The 17,194-nt window shown below is 48.2% G+C and overlaps 1 protein-coding gene across 1 annotated transcript; it reads right to left on the reverse strand.

Moving 5' to 3' along the window:
* Window positions 1-262: 262 nt before the first annotated feature.
* On the reverse strand, window positions 263-16,935 carry ACER1 (alkaline ceramidase 1). Its single transcript, XM_006750362.3, has 6 exons — window positions 16,821-16,935; window positions 4,881-4,995; window positions 4,660-4,801; window positions 3,708-3,845; window positions 899-1,036; window positions 263-615 (listed from the first exon to the last, which is right to left on the reverse strand). Exons 1-6 carry the CDS (start codon window positions 16,911-16,913, stop codon window positions 450-452), a joined length of 792 nt encoding a protein of 263 aa, XP_006750425.1. The 5' UTR covers window positions 16,914-16,935; the 3' UTR covers window positions 263-449.
* Between the last annotated feature and the right edge of the window lie 259 nt (window positions 16,936-17,194).

Raw genomic sequence — 17,194 nt, forward strand, 5'->3', positions numbered from 1 at the left:
TCTCTGGGATGCCCCCAAGTACCAGGGACATTGCATGGCCAAAGACAGGTCCAAAGGGTGTGGTAGTGACCGCCACTATTTATGAGATGCCCGGGCACCAAGCCCCAGCCTGAAGTCATTCCCAGTGGCTGCCAGGTAATCCCAGCACCTGGTGATCCAGCCTCACAAAGTGAACGCAAAGGAGGAAATGAAAGAGAATAAGGGCAGATCATGGAGGAGAGCTATGCCAGGCAGCTCCCCCCCACCCCTCCCCAGTCATCAGACTGCTGTGCAGAAGGCTCATGAAGTCCATCCCCTGTCTTGGGGTGGGGCCGTGCAGGACAAGAAGGACGGAGAAAGGGAGGTAGAGGAAAGAACCATGAGCATCTCTCAGACTCCTGATCCAGGCCTCCCTCTTCAAGACACAGGTGAGTTGGCAGGTGCTCAGGTAGTCCAGAAGCTGGCAGACATCAGCAGCTCTTGTCGTCACTGACTTCCACGTAGGGCAGCCCCACAGGCCAAGTGTCCCGAGGCCAGTAGCGGACTTTGAGGGTTTGACCTGGCATCTCATACCTGGCGTCCACTAAGGCCATGGTAACCATGCCATAAGGAAAGGTGATGCTAATGAGTACATGCCTGTGGGGGGCAGGAAGAAGGTGGTGAGGGCACAAGATGCCAAGATGCCCCAGAGCTAGATGGATGCCCCCACTTTGGTTCTCTCCTTACATCTCATTGATCCTGACCATTCAAAGGGACATTCTGGATCAGACCCTTGATTGCAACCAACCCCTACCCACACACACACACACACACACACCGATATCTGTGCCTCCCCTCTCTGCCCCCAGGCTCCTGCTCCAAACTCTGGCATCTCAGATTTTCTGGATCTGGCGCCCCATACCACAGGGCAGGTGCTTACCAGATGCTGTGCAGGTAAGAGAAATTGATCTGCTGCCAGAAACTGCAAAGCAAGCGGTCGCTGATCCAGCTGGTCAGTGCAAAAGCCCATAAAACTACGGAGACCTCCATTATATGCCGAAGCTCCTTATTGCTGGTCCTAGGGAGAGAAGGAGGAAGATTAGAGCCAGACTCGGAGAGCAGAGCCTGAAGGGGCTGATGGGAAATTCCTCCATCCAAGGAGATGAGGCTGGGAGGAGAGAACGACCAAGAGTAGCAGAGGGAGGGGGCCTAATTTGTGATGATTGCTAACATTTGCTGAGCACTGATAGGACGCCAGTTACAGTTCTAAAAGTTCTTCAGATAAAAACTCAGTCCTCAAAACAATGCTATTATTCTCATTTTGTAGATGAGAAAACAGGCATGTGAGATTAAGTTCTGCTCCAACCCCACCCAAGGTTACACAGATAGTAAGTGACAGAGCTGGGGTCTGAACCAGGTTTGTCAGGCTGCAGATTTCTTAACCAACAAGCCCTCCCCTGTTTGTCTGGGGGGGGGGGGCTGTAAGTGTGTGCACACTTGTGAGTCAGTGCGTGAGAATTCATGTCTGTGTGGCTATGGGAGGGCAAATTCTCTGGAGGCCATATCTGGGGACAACTCAGGATCAGAATCTGTTTCCCCAACAGCAGAGCTGACCCAGCATCCATCAGGAAAGAGCATATCAGGGATTAATGAGGCAATAACTTCTCTATGGTTAAAAGTGCAGGCCCTGCCCCTAGTCTAAAATGGGAGAGTCTGACCACCAAAAAAGAATAATGAGTAAGGATTGATGAAATCTGAATATAGAGTCTGAGGTCTAGTTAACAGCATTGTTCTGTCGTCAATTTCCTTCTTTTAAGGTTGTACTATGGTTACACAGGATGCTCCATTGAGAGAGGCTGGGGGAAGCTGGATGAAGGATACACAAGACTCTGCACTATCTTTGCAATTTGTCATGAGTCTGTGACTACTTCAAAATGAAAAGCTAAAAATATAGCACGGCGACTGCAATGGATTGAAACATTTCTGAGATATAAACATCCATGAGTTCATAATAATACTTTTCTTAAAAATTTCATTGGTCCCTACTAGAGATGGCTAAAGCCCCAACTCATTACTCTGGAAGTAGATCAATTAAGGGAAAGAATCAATTATCCATCCTGTCACTCCTGTGCAAACTGTATTTCCAGGTTGACAAGTGAAAAGTCCTTCTTGATGGAAGAACTCCAGATAATCATTGCAGAAGGAATAATGGAATCTGCAAACCACCCTCTTGCAACCGCTAATGAATCCATGGATGGAAGCAGTGTGCTTGAATGGCTGCTGAAATTCTTAGGTGAAAAGTAAGTGGAAAACTTTATAATAAAGGGAAGAGATGACAACATCTGAATCCACTGATCAACCTTAATAGCACTAAATGTGGAGCAACCATTCATTATGGGGTCCTAATGGCATGGAACAAGAAACACCCAGCACCACACATGAAATATTCTGGCCTCAAAATACGAAAACCTAAATCTAGTTCTAACTATTAATTTGCAAGAAATTGAAAGAAAGAAAGAAAGAAAGAAAGGAAGAAAGAAAGAAAGAAAGACAATGGAAGACACCACAGGAAGTAGACAGCCAAATCCAGAATGTTCTACAGGACAAATGATGGAGTTTCTGTTATCAAATCAGAGGCATGAAGATAGGGGAGGGAGGGAGAGAATGCTATGACACAAAGAAAACCTAAGAGACTATGTTTGCATTCCAATTTCAATAAGACTAGTTGGAAGAAGACATCTTGAGAAACTGAGGCAATAGGTGCAATCTGGGTATTGTCTACTTGATTAGCCCTGTGTGTGCCCTATCTTCCTTTTGTCCCTCTAGATCCTTCCCTACCCCTCTCCATTCTGCCCTATGCCCCAGGGAGGCGGGGGTTGACCTATGTGGACTGAAGCTGGGGATTCCTTTGTCCTTGGGCTTCCAGTTAGATTAGCCAATGGTTTCCAGTTGGTTTAGCCAATGGCTTCTGGTTGGGTTGGCCAATGGTTTCCAGTTGGGTTGGCGAATGAGGCACCCCAGCAAGAAACCAAAGGGTAAGAGGAGGATACGGTTGGAATATTTATTCTCCTGGCCTCCTCCATGTGGGCTCAGGCTAGCTGCAACCAGCAACTGGAGGTCACAGTTCTTGCTAAGGAGGCCCTCTCCACAGGGCTCTCTCCTTCCATACTCTTGTAATCACTCCCCCCCCTTCTCCCCCCCCCCCACCCCAGGTCTCCTGATGGTCATAGGATCCCACTCTTATCAGCACAACGGTTCTAAATGATCCCTAGTGATTTTCCGACACCTGCTCTCTCCTTTGTAAATAACCCTTTTATTCAGCTCTCCTCAAATGGCCCCATTTCAAAAACCTCTCTCTATCCTGCCAAGACCTGGTATGGGTTAAAAAAAAATAATAATTATTTATCGGGAGAGTTCAATCCTGAAAAGTTAATGGGTGCCAGTATATGGAATCTGGGGGGAATGTATAATGCAGTTTGTCAAAATGCTGATGGTTGTTGGGACCGGTTAGTGGGCACACGGAGGTTTATCATACAACAGTCTCTGCTTGTTTGGGGTTTCAGCCTTAGATTCCAATCCTAACCCTGCTCCTTGTTAGTAGATGATATTGGGGAAGGGACATCCCTCTCTTGAGCCTGGAGTCGATGAGAACTCCATCCCTGGGACTTGGTGAGTACGTGGGGTGAGGGGCGTGCTTGGAGGGGGATGGGAGCCACCTCCCCGGGGAGGCGTTTGCAACCACCACCCACTTCTTGTATTCCTGGAACACGATGTAGAGGATGTGCACAGCAATGCTGTTGAGGGCATATGCGTTGATCACGGGCCTCAGGAAGGACAAGAAGGTGCTGACCACAGTGGTGATGATGACCAGGCTGATGAACTGGGGCCTGGGGGAAGAAAGATGCAGCTGTGGGAGGGTGGCTAGGAGGGTCCTGGGGGGTTTAGGCAGGGTCAGGAGATCAAGAGGTAGATGAGCAAAGGGAAGGGGTTTCAGGGAGCCCAACCAGACTCAGAAAAAGGTATTGAGGTTCCCAGGTGGGCTCAGCAGAGGGTCTCAAGAAGGGTCCAATGAAACATCCCGAGTGGGCCCAGGCAGGGTCTGAAGGGGTTCCCAGGGGTAGGGGTGGGTAGGATGATGAGAGGGTCTCAGGGAGGCTCAAAGGGGCTTAGTCAGTTCAGCAGAGGTTGTCAGGGCCCAGGTGAGGTCAGACAAAGGATTCAGGGGACCCGGGTAGGATTAAGGAAGGAATTACAGAGGTCCCAGGTACTATCAGGAGAGGGGTCCTAGAAGGCTCAGATAGGTCAAATAGGGTCAGGAGAGAGATTCAAAGGGGTCTCAGGTTAAGAGAAGGGCCCAGGAGGATCCCAGGAAAGTTCCAGGGGGCCCAGGTGATAGGCTCAGGGGAGAGGTCCCTGGGGCCCAGGTAAGCTTAAGTATGGGTTCCTGGGACCCCCAGGTGGCTTCAGACAGGTTCTGGAGAAGGTACCAGACTATCCAGGTGGATCAGGAGAGGAATTCTGGGGATCCCGAGTACTCTCAAAGGAGGAGTCCCTGGAAGCCAGTTAAGTCAGGTAGGGTCAGAAGAAAGTGCTGGGGTGATCAGGGGTGGGATTCCAAGGGCCTCAAGTGGGCTCAGGGAGTGGACCCAGGAGCCCAGATGGGCTATGGTGGGATCAGCAAAGGACCAGCCCCCGCCCCACCTGTTCTCTCCTAGGAAAGTAGGAAAGTAGCAGCGGGGCATCCATATGCTGTAGCCACTGGCCAGCAGCCACAGGATAGCGATCTCATCCAGCAGCTGGCCCAGGAAGCTAAGCGTCATGTGGAAGTACATGGAGAACAGGCCTGGAGCAAGAGACAAAGGTAGATGGTCAAGGGGGTGGTCCCCACCCCTACCACCCCACTGTCACAGACCCCCACCTACCTACGACCATGAAGAGGATGCAGGTGATATAAACATAGCGGGAGCGTTTCTGGGCGTAGGGGTGCATGAGAAACATCATGAGAGGCCCAAAGATGAAGAAGGTGACATTGCTGAACTGGAAAAGAGGAGGACATGCGGAGGGGTTGTCAGAAGCGCAGGCAGGCGAGGGCTGCCCCTATGTCCAACCCTAAGTTATTAGCCAATTGGTCACCTGTCCCCTTTCAGGCAATTGATCAACCCCGAGTTTGTCACTCTTCCAGTTGATCTTGACAGTCAACCAGTCATCAATAGGTTCATTACTCCATCTGTTATTCTATCGGTTCATTCATTCATTCATTCATTCAGCAAGTGTGGCAGACTATCTACTAACTTTCTACATACATCCACCCCCCCTTTTCCTTTTGGAAATAAGATCCCCCCAAGTTTTAGACACAGCTACACAACATTTTCCAGGCTTCCTTGCCACTCACTCTGCCTTCATGACCTGGTCTGACCAAGGGGATAGAAATGCAAATGAATCTATTACTTAAAAAAAAAAAAAATGAGCTTCATTTATCAAGATTGGCTGTATTAGAAATTGAAACTGAGAAGTTTTCAAAACCCAGGACTACACAAGCACATATTCTCTTGGCCATCTGAGAGATGGTGTCATCACTCATCACAAAACCACTAGAAGATCCCATAGTACCCTGGTGAGATAATTAGAGTGAAAAAGGCAAACAAAATCTTTCTATTATTATGAAAATAATTTATACCTCGAGGAACCTCTGAAAGGCCTCAGAGACCCCACGGTGTCCCTGGACAGTATTTCAAGAACCACTTCTCCATGAAGAGCAGAGCCAAGTAGCTTGATAATGTTGAGCTGCCAAGTTAACATTCCAGAACCATCTACCTCTAGATTTCCATTTCAAAAAATAAAAAGGTATGATATTTTCTATTTAAGCTGTTTTTAGCGGGCTGTTTCATTTGAAACGAAAGCATCCCAGTTACTGGGCTTCTGCACCCCACTCACTGACTGTGAGGAGTAAATTCACTGCTCTAACCTACCATATCTGCATTTGTGACATATGCATAATGCCACTTGCCTCTTCATGTTGTTGACCCAAAAATCCCCCAGCCCTCCGTAGTCTATGAGTACAATTAAGGTGACAAGAACATTTGCACCAGAATTTCAAGGGTTCAGAGTCCCTGACCACTAGGACTTCAGCGCCCCCTCAGAGTTGCCCCCAGATATGTCTGGGCCACAGTTGAGTCTCTCACATGAACTCAGAAACAAGTGTTCTTACGGTCTTCTTCTACCTGCTAACTTGAGGTCAGCCGCTTGCTCACTCAATTATACCCTCTCTCCCTAATAAAATCTTCCCGTTGTAAAGGTCTCCTCCGTCACCTGCGTCCCATCTTAGAAAGTGAAGAAGTAGTGCCCTGTTAACCAGGGTGCTCCGTTATTTCTCAGAAACCTAGACTGAAGGGTGCTGACTCAAAAATAGAGAGCACAGGGAAATGCAAGTCAAAACTGCAATGAGCTATCACCTCACACCAGTCAGAACAGCTAGTATTGAAAAAAAAGAAGAAGAAATAATAAGTGTTGGGTAAGACTGTGGAGAAAAGGAAACCCTCATGCACTGTTTGTGGGAATGCAAGTGATGCAGCCACTCTGGAGGTTCCTCAAAAGATTAAAAATAGAAATACTATAGGATTCAGTAACTCTGCTGATAGGCATTTACCTCCCCCCCAAAAAACCAAAAACACTAATTTGTAAAGATATATGCACCCTTATGTTTATTGCAGCTTTATTTATAATATTTATTTATAATAGCCAAGATACTGAAGCAACCAAGTGTCCACTGATACATGAATGGCTAAAGAAGATGTGCTGTTTTATATACAATTGAATAGTACTCAGCCATCAAAGGAAGGAAATCTTGCCATTTGTGACTATATGGAGGGACCTAGAGGGTATTATGCCAACTGAAATAGGTCAGTCAGAGAAAGACAAATACCATATGATTTCCCTTATATGTGGAATCTAAAAAACAAAACAAATGAATTAACAAACAAAAAACAGAACAGACTCATAAATACAGATTACAAACTGGTTGTTGCCAGAGGGGAAGGGGTGGGGGATGGACAAAATGGGTGAAGAGGTTCAAACTTCCAGTTATAAAATCAGTAAGTCATGGGGATGAAAAGTGCAGCATAGGGAGTGTAGTCAATAATATTGTAATAACATTTTATTGTGACAGAGGGTAACTACACTTATCGTGGTGAGCACTGTGTAATGTATATAATTGTCAAATCACTATGTTGCACACCTGAAACTAATATAATATTGTATGTCAACTATACTTCAATAAAAAAAAATACAGAGCACAGTGGTGGGTGTGGGGAAATCATTTACCTGATACAGGGTCACCATCTAGGACCCTAGGTCTTGGGCACCAAGACTAGTTTCCAAGGCAGGAGTCCTTCTGATTCTAGGGAAGCCCATGGCTTTCCTTGGGTGATGGTGAACCAGCTCAAAGTCTGGTTCCACAATTTGAGGATGCTTGGTAAACTGGTTTTGCAGCCCATGATCCCACCCATGTCCTTGCTTTCCGTACCAAGGTGTCTGATGCCCACCAATGGACAGTGTCAAACACATTTCTGGCACAGCCACTTGGTTCACAATGGCTACCCGAGAACATGCATGCTGTGTCTGCATCCTGAGACTCAACCCCACTGGAGTAGACACCTATCCCAAACCGGGCCAATCAGATTTTCTTGGGAATTTGAAACTTGGAGCAGACACAGAGCCTGGGAGTCCACCAAAATTGAGTCACACCATTGTCAACTCTCTAAGGTCTTGGGATATTGTCCCGATGTTTAAGATATGGCAGCCGTCTTGCCACCACAAACAGACAAGGCTGAGAACACAGGCATATACTCAAGGGTGGTATCTTCCTTGTGCTAAATCCTCCAGACCTACCTTAGACCCCAGTCCTCCCAAGCAACTCATCTCTCCGTTTTCTAAGATACCCCAGTACCTACCCGATACATTCTTCCTGTTTGGTTTGTTTTTTGATTTTTTGCTTCAGCTAGCTTTCTAATGCTTGAATCCAGTAAAACCATCACCATTGGTATATGAGCTAGGGTTCTTTGGTAGCAAGCAACAGAAAGTGAACTTATATCATAAATACAAAAAAGTGTGTTTAGTTACTTATTTAATTTATTTGTCATTCAGTCATTATGGGAGCTCATTAATCCAAAGAATTGCAGAAGACAAGGAAAACCAGAAACCGGAACAGCTCTGAGCCTCGAATGGACAGTCTCTTCAGGGAGCAACTTTGGGCATGAATGAAAAAAAAAGTTATGTTCAATTGTTATATCCAGGCTCAGGATTCAAATTCAGGAGATGCTGCCTGGGCCATAGCCCACCCTTGGCCAGAGGAGGGGAAGCACCTTGACTGACCATCCTGTTGAGAACATAACCAGTAGGAGAGGGGCAGTTGGTTGTCAAAGGGGAAATGGTGCCATGGATACCTAATGGGCAAAATCCCAAACAAATCAGAGGTTCCCTCTGCCTTCAACCAAACACCAGCCCTTGGGCGTATCAAGCATGGCTGAAGATGCTGAGCCAACCAGTTCCCCAAACTCTAAACCCTCAATTTAAAACACATCTGTGGGGCGCCTGGGTGGCTCAGTTGGTTAAGCGACTGCCTTCGGCTCAGGTCATGATCCTGGAGTCCCTGGATCGAGTCCCGCATCGGGCTCCCTGCTAGGCAGGGAGTCTGCTTCTCCCTCTGACCTTCCTCCCTCTCATGCTCTCTGTCTCTCATTCTCTCTCTCAAATAAATAAATAAAATCTTTTAAAAAAAATAAAAATAAAAAAAATAAAACACGTCTGTGACTCCCATAAATAAAATCCAAACTCTTAAACCTGGCTTATAAACTCCCTCCATAACTCACCTCTCTCCACCTTCAATTTTATAATCTAGGTGGTAGGGATAATTCCATTCCTCCAAATGAGCCATACTTTCTCTCACCCCTTAACCTTCAGAAGTTGCCACATGCTGTTCCCACTGCCTGGAACACTCTTTGTCCCCACTTGCCCCTCTTTGCCAGGCCAACTACTACTCCATCTTTCCCCTGGGCATCACCTTTTGATAAAGCCTTCCCAATCCCACAAGGCAGGGTCAGGTGGTCTTCTTTGGTGCCCTGTTCCTCTATCCTAACACTTGTCTAGCTGTTCTGAAACTGTCTTGCTCTCCCACTAAACTTGGCTTTGAGAACAGGCGCTGTGTCTTCCCTGTTCTCCATTGTCACCTCAGGAACTGGGAAAGAGTAGGTGTTCAATAAATATTTCCTGTTGACTGGATCTCAAAGCAGGTTTATGTGGATCACCAGTCACACACATGAAAACACTTGGCAGAAGGGATTGTACCTGGAAAGTTCTGGGTGGAAGGTGCTATGACTGTTACTTTCTTATCTTTTGACAGTACAATTTTATAGATATTGCTTCCTCGCGCACACCCTCAAGGTCTGGTTTTCTAGTTCTTGTTTGGCGATGAAAAAACTGGATCTCAGAGAGGTAGAGTGACTTCTCTGAGGTTGCACAGCTCTGGGGGACTCCAGAGTTTGTTTTTACCCCCTGCCTTAAAAGATGAGAGGACAAGACAGGTGGCAATGATTAAGAGGGGGCTTCCCTGCTCCCTGGCTGTGTGGCCTAGTGTCTCTGGGTCTCCCTTTCCTGCATCAGCAAAATGGCGGAGAATAATTAATGGCTAGTGCAGATGCTGTTGAGGGGCATGCATGAGGCCAGGCATCTAAAGACTACCTTGCCAGGGATGTGGTTTCAGCTCAACAAATAGCAAGGGTTACTGCTGCTGTTGTTGTGGGAGATAATAGCGACAGGCTGATCCTTGGTTTAGTTGCTCCAAGCTCAGAGGCCAGCAGAACCAAGACAGAAGTTTCTGATAACGCCCCTGAGTGTGCAGAATGAGGGCAAAGCAACGGGCGGAGGCTCTGACTAATGAGTTCCAACTGGCTTCAGAGTCTCTGATAGCATCAGAGACCGCCCCCTACTGGGGCCTCCCTCCCTGCCCCTGGGGCTGGGCCCCCACATTTCCCAACCGCTGGCCCCACCTAGACTCTTCCAGGAGGCACAGGCTCCTGCCCAGGATCATGAGCTGGACTCTCTGAGTCCCAGCCCCATCAGGTGCCTTCACATCCATCCATCCATCCATCCATCCATCCATCCACCCATTTGCTTACCAACCACTCCTTCAGTATCTACTATGCTGCTCAAGGACCTAGCAGTACCCCAAAACGAAGCCTGCCTTCACGGGTCTACCCAGTCAGGGTTTGGGGGACATTCTGTGCCTCATTTTCCTTCTCTAACTCCAAGCGTCACAGTGAGGATTAGAGAACCAAGTGCTACGGGGTCTGAGAGTTTTGCTCACTGCTATGAAACTCCAGTGTCTAGAGCAGTGCCTGACACATAGTAGGTGCTCAGTAAATTTTGGTAGAGAATAACGCATACAGAAAATACATGTCTACCACAGCTGGTATACTGAGTATGAATCACAGTGTTGCTGTTATTCTGGAATAATTTGCTTTTTTGATCACCAGTACCTAGCAGGGTGTCTGGTAAATAGATGTGGCTGGGTACCTTAGGTCTGGAAGAAGGAAAGGAGAGAAGCGGTGAGGGGAGAGGAACGGTGGGGAGGAACGAAGAAGAGAAGGACATAGAAGAGAAGGGAGGAAGGCAGACTGACCTGAATTGACTGCCCATTTCAGCTTTGGGAAAAGGCAGTGGGGGATCCGCGTTCTCATTTTCCCTGGCCACCTGGAGCTGCCTCCCCACCTCCACACACTTCTTCCCTCCCATCCACTGTTTCACTTGTGCATTCCATCGATGCAGACTTGACTCCTTTATTGTCCCTCTCCTCCTCACTGGACGGTGACCTCCGTGAGGACGATACGCACCTGTTTTACCCCTGGCTGTGTCCCCAACACCCACCTCGCTGAGCACGCAGTGGGCGCTCAAGAAAAATGTGTCGAATCAACCAAATCAACGAACATCACCAAACACCCCCATGCTCTTTCTCCCCACCGCCAAAGCTCAAAGTCCCACCACGCACACCTGGCTCTGTCACCTGTTGAGGACCCCCTCTATATCCACTCAACACATGCACAAGAATGTTGGTGCAGGGCTGGGGCCGTGAAGCTAAAGCACCAGCCACAGACCCTCCCCGAACAGGACTTACTTGCATGAATTAAAACACACATAATTAATTGTTAATCACTCAGTAACTGAGTGGCCTCACAATGCTGTGGTTAATTGAGTGAGAGATTCTGGGACCAGGTGGCCCGGGCTTTAACTCCGGCACTTCCGGTATACACAGCTTTTGTGCACTTGTGATTTACATGCTGCAAAACCCTGAGGAGGAAACGTACACTCTCTGAGCCTTAATTCCCCATCTGTAAAAATGTGGAGCATAAGAGTACCTACTTCATAAAATTGCTATGAGGATTACAGGAAGTGCTATTTGTTAAAAAAAAAAATGAATACATTAACACTTTTGCATCTCTGTGCTATGTTTACTTCTAATAGCAATAGCCTTGTTTATTCGATGCTTAGGATGTGCCAAGAACTGTAAGGTTTTTTTTTTTTTATCTGTTTTTTTTAATTGAGATATAAATCACATACAATCAAATTCACTCTTTTAAAATGTGCAAGTCAGTGGGTTTCAATCGACTATTCACAAGGTTGTGCAACCATCACCAATATTTAATTCCAGAACATTCTCATCACCCCCAAAAAGAAACCCTGTCCCCATTAGCAGTCACTCCCCTGCCTTACCACAGCCCCCCCCACCCCCCCCCACGCCAGCTCTGGGGAACCACTCATCTGCTTCTCATCTCTGCAGATTTGGCTCTTCTGGGCATCTCATATGGATGGAATCACACAGTGTGTGGCCTTTTGTGACTGGCTTCTCTCACTGAGCATCATGTTTTCAAGGTTCATCTATGATGTAGCGTGGGTCCGCCCTTCACTCCTGTTTACGGCTGAGTAGTAGTCCATTGTGTGGATGAATGACGGGGTGTTTATCCATTCATCCATGATGAACATTTGGGATGCCCAGTAGATGTTTCATCCTCTCCATGGTCCTATGGGTTAATCACTATGAGCACCCTTAGTTGCTCCCTTTCTGAATAAGTACTCAATAAATATTTGCTGAACAAATATGAATGAGTAAATGAATGAACGTATGAATGAATGAGTCTTTCTTCCCTGTCCCACCTGCATGCTGTACTTCTGACTTCTGTTTTTTGTCTGTCTCGTCCATCCCCCAGGACACTGGCCCCGTGACGGCAGACGTTTTCATTTACTTTGGTCATCTCTGTGTCCCCAGAGCCTGAAACAGTGCCTGACTCAATCAATTCTTGTTGAGTCATGAACAAAATGAAGGGGTCATTATCTCTTCAAATTGGACCCCTCTGTCATCCCCAGAGGCTTTTTCTGAAGGAGAAAAGAGGTCCAGAGGGACCTATCGAGTCTGAGCCAAGATGTGTCATGGGCATGGTCACCAGTGTGTGAAATTATTCAATTAATAGTGTCTGCCCTCCCTGAGGGCAGGAACCAGGCCCTCCTCATTTTCGGCAGGGAGGGGAGGGCAGGCACAATTGCTTTTGCTGTGAATTTGATGAGAAGGAAGGCAGAAGAGGGAGGTGTGGTTTAGAATTCATGGGACCTGTTACTCACAGCCAGGGGCTCAGAGAGGGGAGGGTCTCCCCCTGCATCACACAGCATTCAAGAGAGAGGGACAGGAATGCCCACAGTGCAGAGGCCAGCGACAGGAATGCTCGGTTGCAAAAGGAGGTGGGGAGGCTGTAGGAGGTACGGGTGTTGCAGCCTACACCCCCTTGCACAACCTCCCACTCCGACTTCTCTGTCCCTTCTATTGTACCCCTCCCCCAGACTATGCCCACCGCTGCACCTTTCCCTATGCTGTTCCCCACTCCAGACATACCACCCCTTTGTTCTGTATCCAAGCATCCGAGAGGAAGCTTTCTGGAGAGGATGAGATGCAGGGCTTCTAAAGCTTTGGCAGGACCCCGGGAAAGAAATTCAGCAGCACAGCTGCCTCTCAGAGCCAGGGAGCCTTGAAACTTCCTCCTCCATGACTTGAAACTCTCCTAAGTTGCCAGCCGCCCAGAAGGAGGCCACACCTGGAGGCCACCAGGCCGATGCGAGCAGAAGTAAACTGGAGCAGCCCACACCTTGACTTCTCCTCCACCCCACCTGACCCAGGCCCTCCCACGCCCTTGACCTCTGCCCCTCTTGGATATGCCTTCCTGGCTCTCCAGGGCCGTCTATGAAAGGCAACCAGGTGCCCCAGCTGCTGCCCACATCATTGACTCTTTGCTGTTCAAAAGTCCCCCATGGCTCTCCAGTGCCCTCACCATGGGAACTCACACTCCTCTGCCAGGCATTCCCCACGTGGCCCCTGGAAACCTCCTCCACCTGTCTCTCAGCCCCCATTTCCTCCTTCTTGGGCGGCCTGGGCTCTGGCTTCAAGCCCCCAACCGTTCCTTGATCTGCTATTCTCTCTCACCTCTGAGATTCTCGCCTTTGCTTATGCTGGTCCATTTGCTCCATATGCCTTAGAGAACATTTACTCATTCTTTAAGCATTGAGGTTCCCTCCCCATTCAGCAAGCAGAGGCCTCCTGTGCCATCCCCATGGCTCCCCGCTGCCCGTTCTGGCCCCTTTGCCCTCCCTCTGCCACAAGCTAACCGTGGGACTGGTCAAATCCAATTCTGAACACCCCACTTCCTTATCCTGGGAGCAACGAGCCTCTCCGGGACCCCAGGACCAATCAGCACGGGTTGGTTCATAGCACTGATGCTGGATGAATGAATGAGTCCAATGAGTCCATCAGGAAATACGGGATATATTTTTCGAACACTCTGACCCAGCATTCAAAACTTGTTCATCTTCATCTCTTCTCATTTTCTAGCCACAGAAACACACTTCCCTTTCCCAAACTGTGCAGGCTCTTTATTTCCAAGACTCAGTACATCCTTTTTCTCTCTTCTCTCTTTTCCTCGACTCCTACCCTGCTTGGCAAGCTCCTATCCATCTTTCAAAACCCAACTCCTAGGTGCCCTCCTCTATGAAATTTGTCAACCCCTGAGCTGAGTCCTCGACTGCTGCCTTCTGTACCCTGATCGTGCAGGGCTGGGCTCCGCCTTCCCCCCACCAGACTCAGCGAACCTTGCAGGCATCGAGAAAATAAGTTTCTGAAGAGTGAAGTGACTCCTAAGTGGATCCTGATGAAATCAACATGAATCGATTTTTTAAGAAAATTCTTGCTACGTATTTTGTCTTCATTTACATACCTGGATCAAAAACTCGCTTTTAACATGCTTTTAAAGAGCTGCGCAGTATTTGACCAGAATGTATTCAGCCCTACACAGGCTGGTGAAAATGCTATGACTCCCTTTCTATGTATTCCATTATTTTTTATTGCAATTACAAAGGACTCAGACAGGGCTATATATAAATTTTGTTTTCCACTGGGATTATCTCTTTGATGCAACTTCTTGGAAGTGCAATGACAGAGTGGGGGTGGAGGGGGCGCTATCTGTAATTCCATGTCTCCACGCAACTTGACAAATTGCCCCCAGGAAGCTACAAAATATGAGTGTGCCCAAATTCACTACCAAATAAATTCATTTTTAATTACTGATCTGAGAGGCCAAAAGGAAAAGATCTTATTGTTTTCTATTTGGCTGGTTATTATAAATATATATATTATAAATATATATATACATATACATATATATATCTCATAAGCTGGCAAACTCTAGCCCCGTGCCAAACTCCCCCCCCGTCTTGTTTTGTATGGCTTATGAGCCAAGAGCGACATTTGCAATTTTAAATGGTTGAAAAATTAAAAGAAGGGTATCTTGCGACACGTGAAAGTTAAGTGAAATGCATATTTCAGTGTCCATAAATAAAGTTTTATTGGCACACGGCCACCCTCATTTGTTTACATACTATCCATGGCCGCTTTCCAGGTACAATGGTAGAGCTGAGTCATTTCCATACAGACTGTATGGCCCCAAAAGCCAAAAACAGTTAATATCTGGCCTTTGTAGCAAATGTTTGCCAATTCCTGAACTCAATGATTTATTAGCTCTGGTGATGGGTTTGGGATACTCAGAAGCGTTTGGAAGGAGAAAATCTTGGGGAGACCCTTTATAACATAACTCAGATTCAATTCCTCATGCCCTGGTCTGTTTTGCAAGAGCCTTTTCAATAGGAAAGGAAATGTCCAAGTGTGTTCACACCAGGGAAAGGCAACTATCATTTTGCGAAACTTTTGTTTCTCTTTGATAAGTATCTGGAAATGCAGGTACTGGGAGATGATGATGTTGAAGTCTAGTATGTGTCATGACCACATCTCCTGCGGCCTCAAACGGTGTCTGCCAGTCGCTCAATTTGCTACATTTAGAGAGGGGCTGAAGGAGGACTGAATGGAGGAGCATTTTGCATTGTCAAGCACAGCTAGACTGGAGGCTCAGCCCAGCCCTAAGTCAGCCCTTTCTCAGTGCCTTCTGTGGGGACCCCCACCTCGGGGTGGGCTGCCAGGGAATCCAGAAAGAGGGGTCCCAGAACCTCACACCTCTTCTCCACCTTAGAGATCAGTACGTTCAGCCCCCTCCCATGTGTCAGGTGAGGGTACTGAGGACCAGGGTCAGTATCTCTGCCCAGGAGGAACAAGAACCAGGGAGACCAGAGGGAACCCCTGAATCTCAAACTCCCACCTCCCAGCTCTGGAAATTGGTGAGGTCAAACAGGGCAAAAGCAACCAGGGCATCCTGGGACTGAGCTCCCTCTCCCCCATCCCCCACAAAGAATCTCCTGGAAGCACCAAGTTCAAATCCTAGCTGTAAGTGCCAGCATGACCCTTGGTATATCCTTCAGTCTCCCTGAAGGCCATTTCCTCACCTGGACAACGGGATTAACTCTGTGTAATACATACTCTGCCTAATTCCCAAAGTCGTTGTGAAGATTAAACTGAGATTTTTCCTGTAAAACGTTTAGTACAATGCCTGCCACACATAGTAAGTACTCAATAAAAGTATGCTTGTATCACTCACTGTGTACTAAGCACCCTCGCTATGTGCAGGGTACAGAGCAAAGCACATAGCCTGCATCACCCCCCATCCCAGGGGCTCCAGGAAGGGGAGCAGCCTGCCTGATTCACAGCAGTCTCCCCAGCACCCCACACGGGGGTAGCACAGCCATATGCACCTTTGGCTGCTTTGCATTTTCCAAGCTTTGCTGAAATGCTTGTGCCATTTAGGCACCTTGAGCCCCTCCAATATGGCCCCATAGCAAGGGCTGGAGGAAGGATGGCCCACTGTGTTGGTGTGCCTAGAACTGAGGGGTCCCCAGGACATGGGACTTTCAATGCTGAAACCAGGACAGTCCCCAGCAAACTGGAATGAGCTGGTCAACCTAGGCTGGGGGTACAGCTGAAAAAAAACTGAACACTAAACACAGTCACCTCCTCCTGGAAGCCCTTTCTGATCCACTCCCCCCACCCACCCCTCCCTGATCTCCAAGGCTGCCTGTGCAACTCCCATTACAAGCACCATCAGCCCGGATTGTGAATGCCTGGAGTCACATCTGTGTCATCTGCTCCGACGGGGGGGGGCAGAGACTGGCTGTTTCCCTGGACACTGCTGCATTTCCAAAACCTTCCACAGAGCCTGATGCCAAACAAAGATGAGTGAATGAAAGCCAGCACTCCTTGACTAACAGATGAGCCAAAGCTCAGAGGGGTGAATCCTCAAGCAGGATTCCCCAGCGATGATGTGGAGAAGCCAGGTTGGAACCCCAGTCTGTTAAGGCTGCCACCCCCAGCCCTCCCACCTGGACCTCACCGTGTTGTAGAACTCGGCCACCAGCTCCGAGTGCTGAAAGTTACTCTCACACCAGTCCACCTCGGAGCTCTGGTAGGCGAAGATGCTGGGCATCCTGATGCAGCGCCCAGTGCCCACTGGCTCAGTCTGGCAGAGAGGAGCATGAGAGCCTAGAACAGCCCGGCCCAGGTGAGACAGGCAGAGGACAGCTGGTTGCCCCACGGCAGGCAGGCAGACCAAGAGGAAAAACCTGCCGAACCACTCCCCGTTGCACCAGGGCAGCCTAGCTGTGCAGTGGCGGCTGCCCTGGGCATAAGCAGAGGGGCTGGCCCCATCCAGGGAGGGTGGAGGTGGGGGGGGGGTGGGAAGGGAGTGTGCTTCCCATCCCTACCCAC

Source organism: Leptonychotes weddellii, chromosome 1 (genome assembly GCF_054177405.1).
Source record: "Leptonychotes weddellii isolate Sample4059 chromosome 1, ASM5417740v2, whole genome shotgun sequence".
In the NCBI taxonomy this organism is placed as follows: domain Eukaryota; kingdom Metazoa; phylum Chordata; class Mammalia; order Carnivora; family Phocidae; genus Leptonychotes; species Leptonychotes weddellii.